Raw genomic sequence first — 26,431 nt, 5'->3', positions numbered from 1 at the left:
TCTCCAGTTCTGGGATCCTCAGAGAGAGGGAGAGGGACACGGAGCTCCTGGAGAGGATCCAGCAGAGAGCTATGAAATTTATCAAGGGAATGGAAGATCTCCCTTCGGAAGAAAAACTCAGAGAGTTGAGCCTCTTCAGCCTTGAGAAGAAGCGACTGGGGGGGGGGGGGGCGCACCAATGTCTATAAGCATCTTACGGGAGGGTGCCTGGAGGCTGGGGCCAGGCTCTTCTCCGTGGTGCCAGGCAGTAAGACGATGCAATAGGCAGAAACTGATGCACAGGAATTTCCACCTGAATATGAGGAAGAACTTTTTTTATTGTATGGGTGACCACGCCATCGAACAAGTTGCCCAGAGAGGTTGTGCAATCTCCCTCCCGGGAGATACTGAGCCGCCTGGATGCAATCCTGGGCTATGTGCTCTAGGATGACCCTGCGTGAGCAGGGAGGTTCGACAGATGACCCACTGTGCATTCTGCAATTTTATGACACGGGAAAAAGTTCGGGGAAAGCACAAACTCGGCAGCCGCCGTCTCATTTCAGTGCCGGCCCGGCCCGGGACCCTGCGGCTGCCCCGCAGAGCTCGCCGGCTCCTCCCGCCGCTCTGCCGGCGCAGGCTGAGGGCGGCGGCAGCTCGGCCTCCGCGGAGCCGCCCCCGGGCCCGCCCCGCCGCCAGGTGCGGTGCCGCCACCGTCCGGGGGCTCAGGAAGTGCTGTCACGGCGTGTGCCGGGCGCGGAGACTCCTGAGGACCGGGCTGGCCAGAGCTTTCCGTCGGCGAGTGCCGAGCCGGGATCGCCGCCATGAGCAAGATCTCCAAGTTCTTCAAGGGGGGCGGCTCGGCCGGCTCCAAGGGCCGCGGGGGTCCCTCGCCGCAGGAGGCGCTGGCCCGGCTGCGAGAGACGGAGGAGATGCTCAGCAAGAAGCAGGAGTACCTGGAGACGCGGATCGAGCGGGAGCTGGCGGTAGCCCGGCAGCACGGCACAAAGAACAAGCGAGGTGAGTGCGGGCCGGGCCCCGTGCGATTAAATCCCGGGGCCGGAGCGCTCTGGGTACTGGAGGGGACGCGGATCTCGCCGGGGCTGTGGCTGGTCCGGGTCACCTGGCTCCGCAGGTGCAGTGGGGTTCGGCTGTCGGCTCCGAGTGAGGGCCACCACACCTGAGGCGGGATGGTGGGTTTGGGTCTTCGGCATCTATTAGTGTTTAATGAGCTGTGGATTCATAAAGCGGGATGGGAATTTGTTATTCCTCACAAGTCTTACCGTCTGTGGTTTGCACCACATTCGATGTAGGTTCTGGCTGGATACTCGGAGGGCAAAGTACCGCTCCCCAGTGAGGGGAGGGAATCGCTGTTTGGGGGCTCAGCATTGGCTGAACGAGATGGAGGATATGCGGATCTCCTGTATATTCATGAATAAATGCACGTTATCCCCATTGCTGACAACCGAGGAACAAAGTGATGCAATGCTCTGTCCAAATCAATTAAGAATTATATGTGTAACCGAAAAAAAGAATGTTAGCTTAGAGCATTAATGACTACTGCTCTGGGACGCTGTTAGCTACAAAGGAGAGGATGCTAAGGGGTCAGAAGGTCTGGCTCCTGTGTACACTGATGTTGTCATCCCTGGGAAGCAAATGATGGTAGTCAGTGTCTTGGTGATGTACAGGCCTCAGAGAAACAAGTTAATTACTTCCTGAAGTCACCTGGAGACCTGTTTGTCTACTCTGAGCTGTATTTTAATTTTAATGCATCAAAACAGAAGAACATTTTGAATTAAAGATTTGTGCTGTAACAAGAAAGTAGGTCTTTTGCCGGCTTTTTCTGTTACTCAGTAATTTAAAAAATAATTTGTAACTTTGAATTTGTGCCGAGCTGTGTGTTAGAGGCATCCTGGTTAGCCCTCTAATACAAGTATTATTTGTAATTATTTGTAATACCTAAGCATTCAATAATTATTAGAAAAAGACAGTTTAACTAAATTAACTTTTAGTTTAAATGGATTTAATATTGTGGGTCAAGATGGGACAGATTTGAAGGCACAGTCAGGGGAGTAAAGTTGGTTGGGAGCTCAACTGAGCCAGCTGCTCAAGAGGATGGGAGCTGTCACAGTTGTCCCAGTCTCACACTCCCTACTCCCCTGGCTTCAGCTGGAGTGTCTCTTGGTCCCTTATCCAGGTGCTGGCACCTGTGTACTGTCACAGTGAGCTAGTTCAGGCAGGTGATCCAGCTGGGACCTAATTTGCTATGGGACAAAGTGGCCAGGTGGCTCCTGGGGCTGAATTTATTGTGCAAAAGCCTGAGCTGCAGGGCTGGTGCAAGAAAGGTTGGTTCCTATGACTGTAGCAATTCCTGGTTAAATCCAGACGTGCTGCTCATGAACTTCATCCCAAACCTGAACTATAAGCTGGCACATTTGCAGAAAGAAGCACTTCCTGCCTTGCTCCTGACCTTGTGCTGCTCCCTTCCTTTCCCTTAGCAGAACTCCCTGAAGGGTGTGTTTCAGAAAGCTGGATATTGTAAAATATTGTGGTTTTCTTTGTCTGCATTATTTTTTTACCCAGGATGGTTTAAGTGCCACTTATCCAGTTGACCTGGTAGCTACATGAGTGCCTGTGCACCTGTGAAGGAGAGAGTGGGGCACAGGCAGGAATGAGAATTTTTTTGGGAAAAGGTGGATCTGCTTGTTCTTTAACTCAGCTGGTTGATAGTGGTTTCAGGTGTGTGTTGGCCTTTTGCTTCAGGCATGCAGCATTTGATATCTGAAGCTTTTCTCCCAGATGGTTGTTTCCACTGGTGCTCAATGTGCAATTACCCTAGTTGTTTATCTATGAAATTGTTCATGGAGTCGTATTGCAGACTGTAGTGTTGAGCTGATCATGGTTAAAAATAACTGCCTTTTATTTTGTCATTTGCTCAGGGACAAACAGTTAAGAAAGTAAAGAGGCAAGAGTAGGGCTAAAAGTGCAGTGTGGCAGTTTTTATTCATTCCAAAAATGGTTCTAAAACCAAAATGGGACAACCTAAGTACGGTCAGAGGAGAAACAATATGAACCATATATTGTTTAAAATATAACCTTGCAGTGCCAAAGTGCTTAAATATAGCAGGATAGTCAGTGAACTTAAGTCCCCAGTAATATGTCTTCATTTGATATGTTATTACTTTACAGTTTAATTACTGTTGGTTTACATTGACAACATATTAGCTAGTGTACAGTACTGTATAGCTCAGATAAAATCCGTGCTGACCACCATCTTTTGTAACATTATGTAAACATACACACAAATGGGAGAATAAAGGATTTAATCTACATTGCCTTGTTGAAGTGACTGTTTCAGAGGGACATCACTGGTGATTTTAATTTTTTTTTTCTCCATTGCATCTGTGCAGAAGCCTGTGGAAACTAAAATGGGGCTGTCTGCAACTGGAGCAAGATGTATGTAGGGATAGAAAATGCACCAAGTTAACATGATCTCACTGGATATTTAGGTGCATGAGTCTGAGCCAGTTGCACCAACACAAATGACAGGAGATTCAAGCGCCAGCAATTTCTTATGACTTCATATGACTCTTGAATGGGTTTCATGTGACATCAGTAGGCTTAACTTGATTTAAAAGCTGTAATGTGTTAGCTATACCATTGATGTGAAACATCACTGAAATACTCCTGGCTTTTCCTTTATGTAGTGTCTCAGCAGTTCGTGTACCTAATCTCAAATTAGCTATGCTTTTGAGGTGATACCTTTCCAGCATTCCCATTAATATCTGACTATAACTAGATCACTTCAGGGTTTTTTGTTTGCAGAAATTCCTCCTAAAGAGGTTATATCATGAGAAGCAATATTTTTTTTCACGGTTAGCACCGACTTCTAAGGTCTCTTCATTCCCAGAACAAACTCTTTTAATGTCTTGCTGTACCTTTTGGTGTTTCTCAGTTTCAACCAGTGCATAGCTGCCAACTCCATCTACATATTGGCTTTTCTTCTCCATTATTTTGAAGGACACGGAAGAAAATTTAAAGAACAGGAGGTGGTACTGAATATTTGAGAACTTTGTTTCAAAGGGAATCTATTTTCTGAATTGTGCCTGTAATTGTGAAAATAGCATACACATGAATGTGTGTTATTTCAACCTGGTGTCTTTCACAGATCATAAAAATATAAAAAAACATAATAAAAAGAATAAAGTTAAGATAAGATGTCCAGAATAGGATTAAATCTTAACCATAAATAACCACATAGCAGTACTGAGGACAAAGCCTATGAAGAAAGTGGGAATAACAGGGAGGGTTTCACAACTAGATGCTGCTAAATATGCTGTGTGTTATGTTTGGGCAGGGCTTATGTAGCTGTGTGGCATTCCTTTTCAATGAGTTAGGTGTAACCAGGAGGCTCTAGAAGCCAAACAATGATGTGGTAGTTGTGTGCTATGATGGACGGGACAGTCATGCCTACAGCAGGCTGTGGGACAGGTTGGGAGTGAGGGTTTCTGGCAGGAACATAAAGAAAAGCCCTTGGTGTGTCTTTGCCCTGTGAGTTACAGCGATTGTTCTCTGACTTTCATGATCACATTTCAAGTGTCTTGCCATGAACTGGAATACTTATAACTGGTCCAGCTCATTATTGTTCTTGATTTAGCTCCTCAGTTGTAACTGCATGTGGCTTCCTCCACAAGGCTTTAAGGACTATGAGGTGCTGATAATGAGACTAATGAGGTTCCTGTGATTTTTATGGCCTCAGCAGCATTGCCTTTGGTTGTCCCTGGAGTGAGGGAGATCAGAAGCTGCTGTCCATGAATCCTTTGCAGGCCTGAGGTGAAGGTTCGTGAACTACATCTAGGAGTGAGACCTGATATTTTCACAGTGGTGTTACGTCTTCAGAAGAAACACTCTTTTCCTACTTAAATAATTTCTTCATGGGAATTATAAGGATTAGTAGACAATTGTTTTATTTCTCCTTCAGAAGATGATGAGATTGTTGGTGTTTTCTTCACTGATGAGTATTGACAGTGGGCTTGACAGGTAAAGGTGGTATTGCTGCACTGTTGCTTTTCGGTCTGATCTGTCATGAAACCACGAGAAGGGTGCCACAACTCTTCCTATGTCATTACTTCTGTTTTTCCTTTTGAAATCTGGATATTCAGTGTAGCCAGGATTCTTATTGCCCAGCTGGCCATTTCTGGCCACTTAATGAAGTGTCAGCATTGTAGTGATAATGGAAAAACGCCCTTCTGTATGTTACTAAAAGGAGTTCATTAATATGCAAACTTAAACAGACATCATAGTCTTCTTTTGTTCCAGACACCCTGACTATAAAATAAAAACTCATATTAAGAAGTTCCTAATCTATGAGCTGTATCCTGCTTACTGGACTCAGCAGTACAGGAAATGTGCTAAAGCCCAGCCAGCTGCTGACCATTATAAAGTTCAGGAGGTGAATTGGCTTCTTTGGAGCACAAAAGAAAAAGTGTATGAAATGGCTTTTTTTTTTTTTTTTTTTTTTTTTTTTCCCTGCAGAAGCCCTCCACCTCTTCCTGAATGAATTGCTGTTAATTACACTTGCTTCCTCAGACTCTACCTCTGCTCAAACTCATCCTCCCCAGGCTGTCTTCCTTCTTTGAGATCTTTGGAATGGGGAACACTATTTTTCAGTGCCATTCTTAGACCTTCAGTGAAGTGAATTTGTGTTCTCTGCTCAATTTTATTATATTTTAATAGATACATTATTCTCCAGTTTGGTAATTAGAATGTGGTAGCATTATAACACAGAAGCATTTTAATCCTGTAAGACTTGCACACAAATTTAAAAATGCTTGTAATATGTGGTAGAAAAGCACTAAAAGTTCCAGGTGCTTTGTAAAACACAAAAGAATAGATTTCAAATAACAAGGAAATTATCCTTAAATTATAAATCAGTCATAGGAGCTACTGAAGCAAAATATTCTGCAATAAAGGGCATTCATTTAACACAAATCAGGAAAATCATATAGCGTGGTGTGAGAATTTATAATGCTTGGGTTGATATAGGAAGGAGTATGAATTTATTTCTTATCAAGTGCTTTATTCTGTAAGTCACTGGTAAAACTAAGGAAAAGGAAGATAATATGTTGCACCACAATAATTAGGAAAAGCTGTTTATGAATAGCTGAAGTCACAGAGAGTTTAGCTTCTCTGGTGTTTTCTTGATTTGGGTGTGGTTTAGTTAAATGATCTTCGGGATTTTGAAAACAACTGCTTTGTCAGTAACTGAGGAAATCCATTTTCTCAGTGAGCAGCCAATAATAACAGCACCATTGCAGAGTCCCATTTCTGAAGAGCACTGGCTAGAAAGACTGCTCCATGATAGATGCTTGCTCCAGCTGAAGTCTTTCTGCATCAGCTTGTTAGTGCTCCTCAGTCCACAGGGCCCCAGAGTCCTCCCTGGCCCAGCTGGTGTTATGCACGGTTTCAGACGGTTACATTTGTCTGGAACCTCCAGCTTTCTAACCTAAGAATCCAGGATCAAATCTGATCCAATGGAAGCTAAGAAAGGAGGTGGCTGGTGTCTTTACCAATATTAAGTAAGGAAATAATAAGTAGGTAAAGATTGTTTGGGATTAAATCAAAATTAAGTATTTTAGAATTGCCAATGAGAGTTTTACAATTCTTACATTTGCTGTGTGTATGACATCACCTGGTGTTTGTGCAACTTCTGCAGAATATGCATGATCTTTGAACCATCCCCCCAAACCTGGGAAAATCTTGGATTTGAATGCCATGATTAATCTGTTGGGATTGTGGTTTGCTCTCCTGAAACATCTCACTGCAGGTGGTGGAAGGGATCTTAGCCTGTGTTAATGCCTGTCCTTGTGCAGCTCATGCTGAGCAATTTTGATCATGTTGATTCAGCATTTGTCAATGAAGCATTAATTTTTTTGGTGTACTGTTACACACCATAAATCTTTGTGCCCTCCTTGGGGGAATCCTGATTTCATTTGAGAAGTTGTGTACCCCAGTGTCAAGGTTCAGTGTTATTGCACATGGGCAATTTTAACAGGATTGCAACAGTAGCTGCTTCTGTTGGTTGAGTTTGGGGGGCCACAGGGCTGCTGGGGTTTGCAGGCTCTGTATCTGTTTTAAAATGAAATGTAGGAGACAGAGAAGAGAATGGGGGTGCTAATAGCATTGAAAGAAACCAAACAATGGGTTAACGTGGTCTTTTAGTTTTGTTTGGTGGGGTTTTTTTTGCCTGGCACATGTGTGGTTTGGAAAGGATTGTCATCAGGAAATGCTTGTGGCAAAATTGTGTTCCACACCCTGAGGCCAAGAGAAAGTTCTTTTCTCCTCATGCTTGTCATGTGCATTTATTCTGGTAATGATTTACTCTGGGCAGAGTACGCTGCCCATAACTTAATGAATATAAAAACTAATCTTAACAATTTACAAAGGTAATAGGGTGTAGCTGTATTTGACCGTGCCTGTGTCTACAAAGTTCTTTATGTTTTCAAATTCTAAGGTTTAAAGATCACGTTCCTAAGTGATTGTAAGAAATAAATGAGCTAAAAGCTGAAGAAATACAAATCCTTCTCTGATCTAACCTGTCTGCCTGGTCGGGCGATTTGGGCCCTCCGTTGCACTTCACAATTATTCCTGCTGAGACAAAGTGTAGAAAGGGCCATCGGTGGAGTTGTGGTTATCGTGGCAGATCTTCTTGTACTGTCTTCCTTAGGTTCTATTTACATTTTGCAGCTTATTCTTTTCTTCTCTCTTCTGTTTCCTGCCTTCTGACTTCTCTCTGATATTTTTCTTTTTCCTTCCCATCTTCCCTGCTTTGCCTGTGTGCACAGGATGGAATTCACGATCTCCCACAGTGGAGGAAGAAGCTACTTTTCCTTGTGGTGCTAAAAGGAGTTAATCTGAAAGAGGCTTCCCACCATGTTCATGCAACAGCCTGTAGGTGATTAACAGGCTGCCGATCTGGTGTGGTCAAAGCTTGTCTCCCTCATAGTAAGGTAGGAGGGTGAGAATTATAAATTCTGCAAGTCAGCTTGGTGCTGAACTACTTGTCCTTGCATTTGCTATGAAAACACACAGTGCACTTTGCCTCTTCCCGTTCCAGCTGCCCTACAAGCACTGAAGAGAAAAAAGAGATATGAGAAACAGTTGAATCAAATTGATGGGACACTTTCAACCATTGAGTTCCAGAGAGAGGCATTGGAAAATTCCCACACCAACACAGAAGTGCTCAAGAATATGGGTTATGCTGCACAAGCTATGAAAAAAGTACATGAAAATATGTAAGTGTTTTCTAGTAGCTTCCAAGTTGAATTTAATAACCACTTTCAAATTATTCCATCACTACAGACTGTTGTATCAAGTTAGATAGTTTTGACTTCATTTTTGGTTTGGGTATTGAATGTCAGGAAAGCTAACAGTGCTATGGTGTTATATTTGGCAGAAAAACATCTTTTCCTAACAATAAATTTAAAAGGAAGTTCACTTAACTAGTGAGATCTGTTTTCTTAAGTCTGTCTTGGCAGTGGAGGAAGCCTCTGCCCTTGGTTTGTCTAGAAAAAAATCTAATCAGAGAAACTAGGTGGACTCTTTTTCTCAGAATCCATAAGCTGGACTGTAGGATTCAAAGGACTAATTAGGTCCACCCCCTTCCCCCCGACTCCACATTTAAAAAAAAAAAAAAAAAAAAATCATACGTCCTATATTGTTTCAGGGGGTGTTTTTCTGCCTGAATAAACAGAGTTAAATCAGAAAGGTTGTTCTGGGAGAAATAAACAGGAATTGAAACAGTAATGAAGTTAACAATAAGGGGAAACTTTTAAATGGGATACAATTCTGTTAAGTTCCCCTCAGTTCTGGTGGAAGCTTAACATCAAAAAAGATCCATGAAATCATAGAATAGTTGGGTTCAAAGGGACTTTTAAAGATAATCCTGTCCAAACACCCTGCAGTGAATGGGAACATCTTCAACTAGATCAGGTTGCTCAGACTCCATCCAACTTGACCTTGGATGTTTCTAGTGATGGGGCATTTACCATTTCTGGCAACATGTGCTGGTGCTTCACCACCCTCATTGCAAAGAAATTCTTCCTTGAATCAAATCTAAATTGACCCTCTTGTGGAATAAAGCTGTTACCCTCTGCCCTTCACAAGAAGCCATATAAATGATTATCCCCATCTTTTCTTACAAACCCCCCTTAAGTACCAAAAGGCCTGTAGAGACCGTGACCTTGGGGATCTGCCCATGGACTGTGACTGGCTGGCAGAGGTATGAGGAGCACAGAGAGGGAGAGACACAGCTGCTGCAGTTTGACTTTTGTATAATCCCTACATGGAAGTAGCTGGACTGGGTGTAGGTGAGGAAAACTATTCCCTGTGAATTCTGCTGTTTATAGAGTCATGGGCATAAAAACAAATAGGGTCTGTTCAAGTAAATGTGTTCTATAGGATTTGAATGAAGTATCTTTAAAAAAATGTTTCCATGTTAACTTGCCAGGGATTTGAACAAAATTGATGATTTGATGCAAGATATTACTGAACAGCAAGATGTTGCCCAGGAAATTTCAGATGCTATCTCAAGCCGAGCCACCTTTGGTGATGAGTTTGATGAGGTTAGTACTTCAGGCCTGTGAGTTTTAACTCCTTATTTACTGTACAGTGGTTTGTTTCTCAAGAAGTGTGGAGGTTAAATTTCCTGGTTCTAGCTTACCCTGTCTAGGATGACTGTATAATTTTAATGTAAATATAAAAATTAAATAAAACCATTATATATAAGATATATAATGTAGTAAATAAAAATCTGCAAATGTAAAAATATAAAAAATTATTTTTATTTTGGTATAAATTTTAAGAAAAACATTTTAAACTGCACTCCTGCAGTTATTGTTCTCATTTGAGCCTCGGAAGAAGGTCACTAAAACATGTAATTTGTGGACACTGAAACATATAATTTTTTGTTACTCCAAATAGACATCCATTTGACTTAAGTGCATGTCCTTATGTCATAGACTGGCTGCTGTTTATAATTCTGAATATTTGGACCATTTTTTTAAGGTTGCTTTTGGTGCTTGGAGATACAGGTCCTTTCCCTGATGCCCAGACCACAGAAGTAGATCTGATAGGTAGAAGTTATACCTGTTAGAGGCAATAAGGTTTCATTCTAAAGCTCTTTTCTTCTGAAACCCCCAGAAGGCATTTAGGACCTTCTCAAAATTTGCTGCAGTAACTTTCATCCAGTGCCCCCAGATTTGATTTTGTACATCTATACAGGAAATAACTTATTTCTGATCCAACAGTGGTTGAGGACTCAAGGGTCAAGGTCACTCAATATTCTTGTAATCTGTGGAATACAGAGATGGGTATCAAGCTCAATATCACAACCAGTTTTGTTTTGTTTTTCAATTTTGTTTCAAAATGGCCAAGCACCAAGAATCAAACCATTCACTCTATTCCCAACTTATTTGTTCCTATGTGCCCAAATGGACAACAAAGAAAAATATATATGTTTTATTGCACATATTGGCTTGATTGGGAGGAAGAGGAATTTTCATTCAACAGTTCTAATTTGTTGAAAATAAGAATGATTATTTGTATTTTGTTCCCATTACCTGTTTTCCTGTATTTCCACTTTGAATGTAAATAGACTTTCCAAGAAACATTTAGTCTTTACTGGCACAAGGAATGGGATTTGGCCTGAGCTTCAAACAATTGAAAAACATTCTGCCACCCCAAACAGCTGTACAGTGTCTTCCTTCGCAACAGTGCTTAACTTTTTGGAGTCTAGGCTTAGTAAGCATGTTGGAGATTGACCTAAGTTCCTAAGAGATACCAGTTGAAGCTGATTTGCATTGTTCCTGTTTGGGAAATAAGCTTCTGTCACATGGAGCACCATTGTACCAGCTTTTGCACAGGAGCCTAATACTTACAGCACTTGGCAGTAACTGGGAAACCTGGTTTGCAGGGTACTGCACCTTAAGAGTGCTAGAATCAATGACTTAATTGCTGGGATACAAGGTGGTTTGTGTTGAAAGTTAATATTTAATTTTTTTTTTTGAAGGATGTTTTTTCCATGCACTTGGATGCATTTTCTCTTCACATGTGTGCCATGACTGTAACGAGACCATGGCAGCATGTGATTTCTCCTGCTCCAGACAGGCACAGAAACATAAGAGTTCCTTCTCTCAAGGGTTGGCACAGTGTATATTTGCCTTAAATTATAAAATCATGGGAAAGTAAATTCAGGTATAAAGTCCTGTGGTGGCTATGCAACTATAATTTTAATTTCTACACTGGTGATAAACAAAATATAAATGTGTAGGCAAAGCCCATTTCAGTACCTAATAGCTCCTACTTTACTACTTTTTTGATACCTACCCAGCCCCTCTCCAGTTGTTTTTGCCTATTGTTTCTTTTAAACCATTTTATCAATGTGGCAAAGGTCCATTTCTCTACAAATATGTAACATTTAGCTTCCTTTCTTTGGGAAACTTCAGTCGGGGAATAAGTTCCTTGCTTTTTTAAAAAGCATATGACCTTTCTATTTTTAGTGTGATACGATAAGATCATCTGTCCAAATCAGCCACTGCACCTAAAAGCCCATGAGTGCTGTGTGCTTCAAGAGTGAATAACAGGACCCAGGAGGACAGTTTTGATTCCAGTGCTGCTTTGAAATCACTTATCCTGGACTTACGTGATAGGGCTGAAGCAAAATGTTTAATGACAGTCTGTCTTATAACCATTGGAAGGTGTCTGCCTTTTAAAATTGGAGAAATGGCACATTAAAGTTAGAATCCATTGAAGATTATAGGCTCCAGATTTGGGACAAACCTGAGGACAGCAGAGAGGCTTTTTACTCCCATATTTGCCTTTTTGGCATGTGTTGTACTGCTGTTAGTTTAGTTTCTAATTTTACTCCTTTTCTGTTTCAGTCATTGTCCTATTTTCAATGTTCAATTAAGTTTTACTTAATAGCCCATACTTAGTAAAAATTACACTTTTAATCTGCTGTTTCTTAGTATGTCCTTTCAGGTGTAAACTGTTTTTTTCAGTAATACTTTGCTTCATGGTGGTTAAATGTGCCCTTGTGTGTGATCTCTGTCAGTATTTGTAAATTATGTTTTCCTTGAATTTAGGATGAGTTGATGGCAGAATTAGAAGAACTGGAGCAAGAAGAACTGAACAAGGGAATGAGAGATGTCAGGTTGCCAAGTGTTCCGTCCACATCGTTGCCTTCCCGCCCTGGTAAAGTGCCTGCTTGCCATTTTACATTTCTCATGATTAAGCCATGCTGTGAGAAAGGGGAGAGGAAGAGAGAGTTTCAGATATGCATTTGACTCTGTTATAACTTTAAAAATGTTATAAATTCCTTTTCCTATTTCTGTATCAGCTTAACAGAAAAAGCAGAGTGGGATTCCATTTTGCTCTGTGAAAGCATTTAGGACCAAATTCTCTGTAGGTTTGGGGTGACAAACTCAGGGAACTTGACCTTGCACATATACTGATGAATCTCCTACTGAAATGTAGTAAGATCATTGAGAAATTATCTTTTTTTGCCTTTTTTTGTTTTCTCTTCTTTTTGGCAATTAAATCCTTAGTTTCTTTCAATTAGAGTCTGACCTAGATTCCAGATGTTTGTGTCATAAGATTCAGCTTTGCAGGGTAGTGGTTTGATATTTTCCACTAGTATTTTAATTAGAAATGAAGGAGGCATCGGGAAGTACATATTTAAAGACATAGTCTCATTCCTGTGCTTCTTTTCTACTGAACAGGCTTATTCCTGGTATTAAACTGTAGTTTTAATTTTCTGTGGCTTTGCCCTGTTCATTTTGAATTCAGCTAGAGGCAGTCAACTTTTACTACACTTTTCACTATCAGCTGAAAGACTTGCTGTGTACTGACATTAGGAAAAGAATATAAATACTTGATGGTAAGGACAGCACACATGTGACACTGGTTGTTTATGGTTTCTGCTGCAGAACAGGAACCTAGATCAGCTCAGCCCAGATACTATGATACGTGTCTTGGCAGATGACACTTAAATCCTGAGAAACTCTTTAAGATGTTCAAGTTGATACTGTGCCCTCATCTACTGAACTTAGTTGCAGAACAGCTAGTTAAAAAAAAAAAAAAGGATTTAGAAAAACAGTGAAAATTCAGTCTGGCAATTAATGATTTGTTCATACATTGTCTTCCAGATAGATCCAGCTGTGCCAGTTGACATTTTTATTAAACCCAGACAATCTCTACATGCTTCTCACTATTTTAATTTTCTACTTCATCCATTTGTATGGCTGCTTCAGGCAAGATGAGCTGGTTACAATTATATAGTTCAAGGCTGTGAAAAACTGGTTCATGTTTTCTGAAACTCTGCTTACTGTTACACAGCAACAGCAAAGTCAGACCAGTTGATGGATCTAAAATGCTTCTAATTGGAGATGCACGTTGCCCTCCTGATTTTGAAGATGAGGAAACTGCAATGGAGTGAGGCATAGTGAGCCTGTGACTCTTGCAGAACAGGGACTGAAGTTGTGGTCCCCCATGTGCTTCTCCCACCCTTAGTCCCTGAAGGTGGCAGTTGCAGTTCCCCTCAGGACGGCGACTCCTGGCCCTGCAAGTGCTCATGTGGGAGCCAGCTGGCTGCTGTAAAGGTGCACACACAGGTGTTGGACGCAGTACCAGTGTTCCACTGGTGGCTGGAGAGATGCCAGTCCTGCCCTGCACAGCCCACAGATGGAGGAGGCAGCCTGAGGTTGACCCTGGGCTCTTGGGCTTCTAGTTTGCAGGTCAGCAAATGGAGACAGTTTGTGTGAGGTTTTAGTTTAGTGAATGCAGGTGATGTGTGATAGGAGATTTGGGTACTAAGTGTGTGTGGGACGTGATCCAGAGCTGGGAATTGCTGTTGGTTTGAACACAGCAGTTAACTGATGTCACCTGAGCAAAGCAATTTCAGGAATGTTTTTCTCCATTTAATAAATGACATCAGCCATTAAAATGGGGTGAGTTCATTCAGAGACTTGCATGTGCAGAACCTCTCAGCACTATTTGGAAAGGTAGCTGGCCAGGATAGGTCACTTATGCTCATTTACATGGTGGTGAGAGAACTGACTACATTCTTGTGGGCCTTTTCTGGCTGTGACAACCTTTAGAAATTAAATGTTTTTTTCTGTGTGACTCTTTCAGTAGGAATGACATCAGACCTATATTTGGAACTTTAGGGTTCTATAGGAAATAATGATGGGGCAAAATAGTCGCATCTCTTATGAGCTTCATTCCTGCTTTACTCATGTTCAGCTTGCTACTCAGTAAATTGGTCTGAGATCTTCAAATGGAAAAGCACTGTGCAAGTCCTCATGCTAACACACAGAATGGTTCTGACTGTTACAGTAGTTGATGGTTATTGTCTCTTTATCTGCAGCATCGACCAGGAAAAGAGCAGAGGATGAAGATGAAATGAAGAAACTGGCTGCCTGGGCTTCATAAGAACATGGTCTTTTTATAACTCCAAACATTATAGTGCAGAATGTAAAGAGCTGTACTACTGTTTTATAACCACACTGATCTACTGTGGTTGCATTTCATACAGGCCAGGTTTTTTTATGGCACATCTTGCTGAGACTAGTGTTACTGTCATTTTACAAAATTGGCTTAAAAACCAGCAAACAAAAGAATTAAGTAGTTGCCTAAACCTTCAGGCATCATTTTTTTTCAGTTCATCAAGAGATTTGTTTTATTATTAGTTTCAGTTTTTAATAGGTACTATCTTACCATATCTGTTGGTTTGTTAAAACCCATGTGCCTCACTTATGCTCAAAGCTGGATTCATTTTTGAAATGAGAAGGTAAGTCAGTCATCAGGGCCCTATAACTACAGGATTATTTGGTTCAGACTATTTGAATATTAGCAAAACAGCTTAATACATGTCCTCATTTGCAAGTTCTTTGAGCCCAAGAACTAATAACTGTTCATTTGGACATGAAGATACAGTCTGCCTGGGGCAACTTATGGTGTCCTAGATATGAAGAGGAAACTCTGCTGTAGCCTTATTGAAGTGAGATGTGTTACTGGTTTTGTTTTAAGTAGCCAAAATATCCCATGCACTTCTATAGGTCAACTTGAATTGTATTTTGCACTATTTCTGACTAGGTTACAGAATTACGGTGATTGAGGAAAGTGAAATGTCTGGGTTCTTACAGATTCTTGCCAAACACTACAGATTTTCACTAACCCTGTCAAAAATTCAGAAGAGATTTGACCTTCCTGTGTTCTTCTCCTCTACCTTGTCTTTCTAGGATGAGTCTTTACTTTGTATGATTTTGCTCATCCTCATTGGAAGAATTAGCAACATATTATATTTATACCATTTCAAAATAGTTTTAATTTCTGAGCATCTGGTTCCTTTCTCTTACTCAGTTTGTGAATGGAAATAATACCATTGTGTGTTGCATTTGCAGTGCCCTTTTAAACACGGGTTAAAAGCTGATTCTGGGTTACTTGTAGAGCTGGTGTGTTACTGTCTAACTGACAGTGTTTTAGCCTGAGGAGTAAATGCCACTCTTAAGTGCTAAACTACTACATATATGGAGAAATCACTGTTCAAATACAACCCCAACATTAAATAGGCTGCTTTGTACTAACAAAGTATTAAATAAGTCTTAAGCTCTATGCTAGTAGCCTGCTGTCAGTCACAAGGAAATAGTAAAACACTGTGGAGCTCCTAGGGGTGTAGGAAGCAGAGTCCTTGATCTAGGTTTCTTGTTTTCAAATGAATTTAAATTTAGTGATGACTGAACCTGACTCTGACTGGAAAGTCTAGGGAATAGTGGTGGGCTTGATTTCTGTAGATCTTCAGCAACAGAAGACTGGCCCCTTCTCCTGTATGCTTTAGCCTGTGATTTGCTGGGGGTTCAGCTTCAACAGGCTTCAATGGCCTTCAGCTTAGTGGATTTTAGGATAAGTATAAGCAAATATGTGTTTCTAGACATGGCCTGCTCAGAGCCTTTCAAGCTGAGCCCCGTGCATGAAACCCAAAATGTATAAACTGTGTGAAGAGATTGACTTTTTCAGAATTTTCATTCTCGGTGAAAGAATTGCTTTTGGATTGTATCTGTATGAGACCTGAATAAAGCCCTGCCACTTTGGATAATTTTCTTACAGGAAAAAACTGCATGTGTTAATTCTGTCCTAAAATTTGGAGGTATCAAGAAAATAGTCCCTTTTTGTTGATAGTAGAAAAAGTCTGGAATTATTTAATTTTCGTTTGAAATACAAAATAAAACAGAAAAAAAAAAAGGAGAAGGACATAGCTGCCTTAAATTTAAAAATACATTTTGAACTCTCAACGAGTAGGAAACCAAATACTAACAAAACACTACTTAGTTTTAATGCTTGCTGAAATTCAGCATGAGATGCTAGCTGAAAGCAGGAATAATTAGTAAAATAGCAAATATTCTAAGTTATTTCAAATCCATTTGCTAACCCTTCTGGCTTGAATCCTGTATTCAAGATGGGCAGTTTATGCAGGTCTCTGAATCAAGTACAGGACATACTAGCACACACTGGGTGCATGACCCTGCAAGGCTGGCAGTGTGCTTGTGGACACTTCTGGTATTTCTAAATATGAGGCCATGCCAACATAGTCCCATGGTTTGGCAAAGCTGGCTTCCAGCCTCTGTTCTTGGTTGAATGAGTAGTTTAACAATGTTTGGCTCTTAATGTAGCACTTGGCATATTTGAAGTGCTCTACAACCTAATGGGTCTCTAAGCTTCTGTTTTGAAACTAAAGTGACTTTCAGTCTGCTTTGGAAAATGTGAGCTTGCTGTTTTTGAATAAGAATTTTCCATGTGAACACCTCTCAACGGAAACAAAAAATCTTGTAGAGAAGATCTCCTTTGCAAACCAGTGTTTGACTGCTGACCTCCAGCAATGTTTTGGCCAAGTGTTAATCCTGAAGAAGCTCCAGGTATGTTCATTTTACTAATCTCAGACCAAGCACTTTAAAAACAGAATTTTTGAAAGGTGAAGAAATGAAACTGGATATTCCTGTGAGCTGCTCTGAAAGCTTATGTGTAGTCTGAAATACAGACTCATGTACCAGTTCACAGGCCAGGATGTGAGGTTGGTGAAACACTCAGAAACATTGTAGTGATGTACAGAAACCAAAATACACCATGGAGCTCCATAACTGGAGTGTTTGTTGCCATATTTTTTTGGGACACCAGTTTTCTTCAAGGGCAAAGGGGTTGTAGGGATTTAATTCAGCCAAGGGAGTGGCTCTTTCCTGTGTAAATTCAGATAACAGTGGGGAAAATGGCTTTTTTGAACATATGCCTCTCTTCATGCCAAGATGTTATTTGTTTAGTATATAAGCAGTCAAGAGTGAATAGTGTCAATGTGTTATTGTAAATGTACCCTATTGACTGGAACATATTTTACAGGAGGATTGTGGCAGCAGATGGTGTACTGTAACTGACTTCTTTTCTTGTTGCTTATTTATTCTGAGATTGTTTTTTTTCTCCTAACAGGCACAGACATTTTTAACCTGGTTAACTTTAAAAAGGGGAAAATATATTGATAAAAAGTAAAACCAATTCATATATGTATATATATACACACTGTAAATAAATATTTTGATGTCATGTTTGTGTTCCATGATTTTATTAAATTTCTTTTCCTATCAGGTAGAATTGTCAGGCACCCTCCTTACACTGTCATTAGGATATATGAAGGTGGGTCTTTTAAAGGATGTGAGAATATTTTAAAACATTTTTGATGTATTAATCTTTCAGCAGCCAGTTAGAATTCAAGAATTTTTTGAAGTTGATTTGGTTTAAAAAACAACCAACAAAAACCCCCACCCCAGTGTAACCTGTGGTGTTTGGGCTGCATTCCTTCACACTTATACATTGTGTTGCAAGAAATTCTTCTAATTTAAAAATCCAAAATACCTCCCCTCCCCGATCTCATCATTGTTTTAGTAATAAGTGTTTTTCACTTTCCAGGCCTTACTTGAAAAATGATCAGGTCTTTTAAAAATGAAAAATAAAAAAATATGATAGGCAAGGATGAAGTGAGACAAACACAAAAGGCATTTTTTCATTCATCTTGTTAGAATCTCTTTAAAGTCTGTGTGTGTGTATAGTGTCTCACCTTTTATGTACACACACATATATTTACATGTATGTATGAAATGCTGGAGCAGTGATTTAGGACCACTGTTCATTATCTGGTGTGGAAAGGTTTCAATTGCTTGTCAGCTTCTCTTTTCCTCTTTGTAAATCTTAAGGGCTTTGTCACAAAATTCCAAGGAAGTGCTGTGGTGCAAGCACTGCTGTATCTACAGCTGTGGGGGGTGGAAGAACAGGATGAATGCAGTGCAGGGGGAATATTTAGAAAATCTCTCCGTCTTTCATGATGTAGACCTTATATTATTTTTTTAGAAATGAGGAAAATTTAGTTTCAAAAATTATTTAGCAGCTCATCTTAAGAATTACAAGTAATATAATGTCAGGTAGCTGTCATATTTTCTCACATCTGTCCCCATTGCAGAGACTGTGGCAAGACCCACCTCATAGCACTGTTGAGTCAGCTGTATATTGTAGGGAAAGTAGAGCTGGTTCATGTGACTTTGATCATAGTTTAAATGGTTTGTTTTGTTATCAGCATGTAATTACCTGGTCACCACTGAACTATACTCTTAGGATCAATATCTGCAAATAAAACTAGATTATATAGTTATGAAATGCTAATATGTGCCTAGAAATTTCTGAACAACCTTGTATACCTAAGACGACTGTGTCTGGCAGGGTCACACAGGCCCCTCTGCTGCCCTGCTCCCCCTCCTCTCCTGCATACTACACTTGTGTTTTCATGTTTTGCTTGTGTGCATGCTAGCTGACTTTTCCCCCTGCAGCTAGAAGTCTTCTGGTTGCTGTTTACTACTGTTGATTGTCAAATTCCTCTTTACCAAGACAAACTTTGGGCAAATGCCATCCTGGGGAGTTTGGGCTTGGCACCCACCCAGCCCCTTAGAGTCTGTGCTGTCTCAGCAGCCACTGCTACCCAGGCTGTTTTTAGGGCAGCAGGGCAGTGTAGGTACTCCTTAGCTGGCTTTCTCAAAGGGCAGGCATCCAGTTCTCCTAGGACTGAAAGGCAAGTTGATTATCTGTGATTTGAGCTAAATTTAATCAGATAGGTGCTGGGTCAATTGTTTGAGCAGGTGGTCTGTTCCCATGGAGGTGATAGATGTCAATACCTCCCATTCCCATCGTCGTGACATGAGCTTTCACCACGTAAGTCTTATGGGGCAAGGAGTGTTTTGTGGGTTCTAACAGGATTTACATGGACACCCCAACTCTACCCTGAGTTTAGCACCCTTTCCTCAAAAAATTAAACTTGCACTTTAGGAGTAAAGTGAGTGTTTGGATACATTTAATTTATAAATATATCCAGATATCTTAGCTTTACTTTTGTACTCAGCTTACTAAAGGGACCTTGGTGCAGCTGCTGAACAAACTGAACTCAGCTGGGACTGCAGATGAATAAGCATGTGTAGGGTTGTTGTATTACCCTATACCTACCTATTGTCTGTACCCTGTGTGTGTATGGGGTGTTGGAGTGCCTGGTGTGGCTGCTTTGCTGCCCAGCAGCAGTGGTGAGCTGCATCAGTGGCAGGGCTGGCACTCGGCAGACCTCCAGGAGGAGCTCTGGGTTCAGCATACAGCAAGAAACTCCAGCAGGCTGGAAAGGGTGCAGTTTTCTCATAGGACCTGATTTCAGTCTTACTGCTCATGCTGGAGGAAAAGGCCTGCCTGGAAGTGCTGCTCAAAAACCAGGGGTGAAACCCTCCCACTCTTCCCAGTCCTCCCAAAAATCCCCACTTGTTCAGACCTAAAATGCTCTTTTAAATACTAACCCCCCTTTCTCGGCTTCTTCTCTGGCTTATGTCACTTTTCTTCCCTTCCCCTGTCTATGGCCACCTTGGCAGCCAGCTCTGTTCCCTGCTCTGGACTGATGCAGGAGCTCTGAAGCAGACTGTCATGCAGCAGTTTACCAGCCCCCTCTCTACGCACTCAGGCCAGGGCAAAGACCTAAGACCAACATCAAAGTTTTAAATCTTTTAAAATACTCATTTTCAAGAAGTTAATTTTCACTGGTTCAGTGATATGTGCCCTTCAGTGACGAGCTGCAAGTTGGATGTCATTGGAACACACTGAGGACACTGAATTGCACGAGGGATTTCTCAGGCAAGTCTGTCTCAGACACTGTGAGCGTTCAAAGCATGTTGGTCATTGTGAGCTAATGTCAGAGCTGCTTTGGGTTAGGCATGTGGGACACGCCTGTGGGGAGGTATTGCAGCTGCTGGTTTTGAGGCTGTTGATGTTCATGTGTAAAATGAATCACTTTGATTTATTGCAGATTTGGATCTTAAAAGGTAACTTTACCAAGGAGAGGGTTTATTTGGCACAGGAAATTCCATCTGAACTGACACCTTCTTACAGCTGTAATGCAGTTTCAGAAGTTCCTAGATAAACATAGGTTGGAGATACCACCTTGCACTTTTCAGGTTAAAACCTTCAGCTGCCAATGCTTTGCAAGCTGTCAGCAAAATATTTTAGTCAATTCAGTTTACTGAGCTAGGGAAAAGAAATCCCCCTGTGTGAACCACGTTGTTCTGGAAAAGGTTTGTAACAGCACTAACTTGAGAACAGATCTTATCTGTATTGTAGCAGCCACTTGTGGTTGAACACAAAGGACTTAATTTTATAAAGACAATAGGAGAGAAAAAATGATGGGGGAAAACGATGATCAGTTGAGACACTAATTTATGTAGCCCGAGGATCTGTCTCGAGCATATATTGTGTCTGAATAAACTGAAATCTGAGTCAACAGCTGCTTCACCAGAGCAGAACATAGAAGCCTCTTTGTTGAGAGATCTTGTCCTGTGACCTTTGGATAATCACGAATTTTGTGTAACTCACGTCATTTGAAAAGTGAAAGATGTTAGTCTTTTCGTGGTTTTCTAGACTCACATGTGAAACTTGTCTCACAGAGGATGCCAATGGTGAGCTACAGCATACTGACTGCAAAAATAGATAAAAGTAATTACTTGCATGTATTCTGTTTCTCGTGTTAACTCACAGCAAAGTTGAGCTGAATTTTTGATTGTTTAATGCTCTTTCATCATAGAATACTTTGCACATTAATTTTGCTGCATTCTTAAATTATTTTTTTAACTGCCCGTTTAGGTAGGAACAACTAAGTCAGATCTAACCGGTGTTCTCTGCAGTTATCTCTACAAGAGACACATTTTTTGGGCTGCTTTTGTACACCTAAGCAGGAGCAGTGTCTCTATCGGCACACAAACATCTCACTGAATCTTAGTAATTTTTTTGCAAAAGATTACACGAGTGAGACAGTTTTCTCATCTGTTTTTTCCAATGCAGGTTATTATCCCCTTGCTGAATTAAAATCTAAGAGGAAGCTCCTGATGTTTCTGTTAGGTTTACAATTATCCTGGAAGCTGTGCTGCAAGATTTCTAAATTCATACTGCACATCCACACATAAAAAGAAACTTCTCAGGGCAAGACTTCTTCTAAATGTACAAAGCAGTTGCCATAATAGGGTAGAGCTCTTGCCTGTTGCTGTAACAGGTGTATTTATCCTGCAGAATAAGGGGGAAATGGAGATTCCATCACACCATAGACAATCCACCCCTGGTTACCAGAAATGCCTAGAAAAGAGCCACATGAAATCTGGGATGAGAGATCATGTAGTTTTGCCACATGTTGCAGCTGCTTCCTAAGCTCGCTGTATCTATCATCTATCTATCTATCTATCTATCTATCTATCTATCTATCTATCTATCTATCTGTTTTTAGTCAATGCAAAGCAATAATGAGATCTTGGAAGGTCAATATGCAGCCTTCTCCCAGTAGCTGCTTGCCAGATGAACAATACTTGACAAAGCTATGTGTGGAGTCCCACAGCTACACCCATGTTAACTGCCAACCAACCAACCAATCAACCAAGCAGCATTTCATAGTCATCCTTAGCATTTCCATAAAACAGCTGTGGCAGCTGTGGTTTCTTCTCGATGAAAAGCGTTAATCCACATGCAATTGAGAAAACAGAGGCCTGCTTCTCCCACCACATGCAAGCATCCTAGTGTGCTCAATTTGAACTGGCAGAAGAAAGGAATATTATAAATCTAGAAGCAGCGAATAATTTTTAAGCGAGGATATTTAAACCTGCTTGAAATCCAGTTGAGATATCCCAAAACAAATTTCACAGTGTCACTTCATCTGCAAATCATCTAATTTTGCTGCTGACAAGTCAAGGGGGATCAGCAGTAATCCAAGGACTGCACCAACTGACTTACTGTGCAATTAGGGTGAATCATGTAATTGCTTTCTTCCTCAGGTTCCTTGTTTGCACAGCAGAGGGAAATACAGTATCTATCTCTCTGATACAAAGTGGGGACAAACTACATTTGGGGGGTACTCACCAAATCCTCAAGTCAAAGAAGTGCTGAGTATGAATCGGCAAGCCTTTAGGGTCACCATGCAGAGCTTAAAAGGGCTAAAAAGGGGAAAGGTCTCCATGAAGATTGTGTTGAAAACCAGGAAAACACAGGTTGGAGCACTGCTTTTGAAGGCTTAGCAAAGGGTTAAGGTGCAGTAACTTCCTTTTAACTTCCCTTAAAATCAATGAGACTTGGCCACTACTGAGAGTTCATCCCAGAATCCCATTTATTAGGCCAGTGTTTTAATCGGCCTTTGCTAGAAGACCCATGCTGAGAGTTTCTACACTGTTTCTACACTGTGATCTCTTCTCTGACAGGTGATGTGTGTCCCTGTCTCCCAAAGCTGAAGGGTTCAGCTCTGGCTAGCAGTGACTTCTGACGACTGAAATTATTACTCCAAGTTCAGCACTCCCATATCCACGTCTCCTCTTTCTCCAGAGCCATGCTGCCCTGCTTTGCAGTTTGATATTTGCAAGGCATACCAAAATTCCAGCCTGGGGGCTGGAGGCTCTGATATCCTTAATGAGACAGAAAAGGCCTAAGTCATACAGTGGCAGGAAAACAGTGAGGATCTGGGTTATACACAAGAGAAATGCACTGAAGACCATTTTTCTCAATGTTGAGTGGAGGTTAAAGGTATAAAAGGACAAAGAGAAACTTTGCCATTTGAGTTAGAACATCAGTAGCTTTCCTGAATTTTAATTTCAGTGTCAGGTGCTGTTCTGTTGCAGAAAGACTTCATGTAAAAAGTTCTCATTCTCTTAAGTAAGAATAGCCTACACATCAGGCTTTCTGATTTATCCAGCTAAGCAGAATTACATTTGAGAACTCAGTCAATTACAGAGCTCCTTCAGCCTTCCTGTTACATAACAGTGAAAAATGCTTGTCTTGGAAACATCCTGCTTGTGCACATCCTGTGTTCTGGGCAGCATCAGTGCAACTCTGCCTGACCCTTGTTAAACAGGATTCTTCAATCCTGGTATCACTTTGTTTTGATCATGGTGGATAAATGTGCAGTTGGGGGCTTATAAATATGACCACCAGAAGAGAAAAGATGCTTTGTATGTGCCACAGGGTTATGCTTAGACATGAGTTATGACAGTCTTTTCCTGACTCTAGAACAACCATCAGAATGGTTCTGAACACATCAACCCAAGGAGAAATTTCAAGAGAAACATTTTGCATTCCAGTATAACACTCAAGCTGTACACCTAGAAAATAATCTGTAAACTGACCAACAGTCTCTATTACTCTGAGGATGATGTTTGTCATTTATACCTATATACGAAACAAGGATATCTATAGATCCAGTAATTTTTATTGTTCACCACAAAGCATGTTTATGCTGAATGTTTAGCATTTTCCCTGTTCTTCCACTCTTCTGAATCTCCGTAGTTGCATCAGAAACAAAAGGTAAACAAAGTCTTAGCAGATCAAAAAGACTGAACAAAAGCCCTGGGCTCAGTGTTTTCTTTGCAATGCACAACCTGAGAAGGACCGAACACAAAAGGTTGTCCTCTGAAACAAGACTGGGATAAAGGTCAGCACAGTGAGGCTTGCAAAGAAACGCCAGTACTGCGGGAGAAGGTTCCTGAATGGTTTACATTTAACACAGAACCTACACCACTTACAACACAGAAACTAACACTTAATGGAGAAGCAGTTCTGGTCAACAAAGGAGTGAATAAATTTTTACGTTCAAAGGGGAAAAATGCTCAAGTGTAAATTGCAGACAAGGCAATCCCCTCTTTCCCTTCTCTCTTTTCCATTCTCTCTTGTCTTTCCTCTAAGAGGTTAAGATCCTTTGCATTAACAATGTGTTGCAGATCATAAAAATGTAGAACAACCAACTCCACTGGTCAGTGACTGCTCAGCCAGAATACACACTCTTAAAAGAGACATCTTTTGGAGATGGCTGCATTATCAGTTCCAAGATTCCTTGTTAAACAAACATGGATGTAAGGATACAGTTCAGTTACATGCATCCCTTAAAGCAAGGTCTGTATTTTATAGGAAAAATATGTATCTAGTTTGGAGTGTTGGACCTGTCTAGTAATCTGAATGTTCTGATCTCTTGCACAAAGACTTAATTGAAATATAGAAAATGATAGGAAGAAAGACCCCTAAGACCTGGCATTCCATAAAGTGTTTCCTATAGGATTCTTCCCTTCCTTGGTGATTTGTGACCTTGATCTATTTATTTATCTAGCATTTCTAAAAAAATCCTGATTTTAGCAGCAACTTCCGAACATAACTTTTTTGAATTCCACACCACTCACCCAGCATGTATCAGAGCCTGCCACAGCTAGCATAAGAAAAACTCCTCCACAAACAAATCATATGAAATTTCTTACAGAAAGTTCTACTCAAAATCAATTTTTTTCTAGTAGAATAAACGCTGTTCCTTTGTAGCTACATTTCAAAAAAAAGGAATAGGAACTGCAGAGAAAAAAAAGCAAATTACTTCGTGTTCTAATGAGCTGCAGAGAGTAAAAACCATCTGGGGCAGACATACCATCTGGAACAGGAGCTTTTCTGATCCCTTTTCACTTCAACTGGAAGACCCCAACCCCTTCCCCTGGAAACAAAGATGTTTAACACAAAGAGGAAAGCACAAAAGCCCACTGGAAAGTGCAGCATGGAGACGGCTCTCTCCTACCACTGTCAGGTGCTGTTTGGTGAATTAATTTCCTCCCCTCCTTGAGCTGGTTCAATTGGTACTATTGTCAGCTAACTCACAGCTAATGTGTCGTGTGTTCTACACCCAACCAAGGAATGGTTGTCAGAGTGGGAAAGGTATGGAGGGGGAGTTTATAGGGACTCATTCTTGATTCAATACTAGTCAGCATTTTCATTGATTTAGCAGTACACAGATCAAAAGCAGAGAAGTGGTGTGGGCAGACTGCATGTGCTTTGGAGGGTAAAAAAATCCTGCAGGATTAGAAGACGTAGTATTAAAGAAAATAAAACCCCCAGTAAGATTAAACTATGTATTAAAATCTAAAACTAAGGGGGAAAACCCTGTTGTAAATCAGTGGCTGAACTATTAAGACAATCACCTGCAACAGAAAAGAAGGTGTTACTGGTTGTTATTCTAGTAACCAGCTTACTCTGCTACAATTCCAGTTTGAATATTCCTCTGTGCTTTTGGCAGGGCACAGAACTCCACTGTCAATTCTTACAAATGAAATATTGGAAACTTGGCTTCTTTTGTGCTAAAATTGCAGCAGTGAGTGAAAAAAGAAGGAAACACATAGAAAATAGTGCAAGAATGGAGGCAAGTGCACCAGAAAAAAATTCAGTATGAGACTGACTTATAATAAACCTTGATCAAGATGTTCAAAGCCCACAATGGGCTGTCCATCTCAAATTCTGCATGTCCTTTAGGGAGGATAATATTCATTAATCCGTAACATAGCTGAAGTGATACCACACTGCCGCTGAACAAATTCACTTTCTCCAGCTCAGTTAAGTTAAAACAAGGTCCCCCTAAAAAAAAAAAGTCTATTCATAGGATATTAAATACTTTAGGTTAGCAAAATATCTTTTAAATCTTGAAGATTTCATTCCTTTGCCCTCTCATGACTAAACTGTAAATTATATTAATGCTTTCTTTAGTGTCTAGATTTGCAGATTTACCTGCTGTACATTAGAAATCCTGGGCATGTATGAGCCAAGCACCTTTTCAATATTTTAAAATTTTTTATAGTTGTAAACCTAATGGACTAAATTTGATCTTTTCAAATATGGAAGTGACATCTGACACAAGATTTCATGATTTTCAATAATGTGCCAAAACTTTATTGAGTTCACTCAGCATCTATGAGGATTTATGTAGGATATTAAAAAAAAAATCAGTTTCTTTTTTACTTTCACCTTCAAGAAAAGTACAGCAAGATTTCTGGTGTCACAGCATTCTCAT

The 26,431-nt window shown here is 40.7% G+C and overlaps 1 protein-coding gene across 1 annotated transcript; it reads left to right on the top strand.

Moving 5' to 3' along the window:
• The first annotated feature begins 182 nt into the window (after window positions 1-182).
• CHMP4C (charged multivesicular body protein 4C) lies at window positions 183-17,622 on the top strand. Its single transcript, XM_066179560.1, is given in 6 exon segments — window positions 183-781; window positions 783-996; window positions 8,093-8,270; window positions 9,485-9,599; window positions 12,120-12,228; window positions 14,402-17,622. Coding segments are annotated over 6 exon segments (1,005 nt in total). The 5' UTR covers window positions 183-457; the 3' UTR covers window positions 14,467-17,622.
• The last annotated feature ends 8,809 nt before the right edge of the window (window positions 17,623-26,431 follow it).

This window comes from Chamaea fasciata, unplaced genomic scaffold, assembly GCF_029207755.1.
Source record: "Chamaea fasciata isolate MVZ Bird 193981 ecotype frontalis unplaced genomic scaffold, bChaFas1.0.hap1 SCAF_1, whole genome shotgun sequence".
In the NCBI taxonomy this organism is placed as follows: domain Eukaryota; kingdom Metazoa; phylum Chordata; class Aves; order Passeriformes; family Sylviidae; genus Chamaea; species Chamaea fasciata.
Note: the sequence above shows the minus strand (reverse complement) of the source record. Positions and strands in the feature narration are given on the sequence as shown.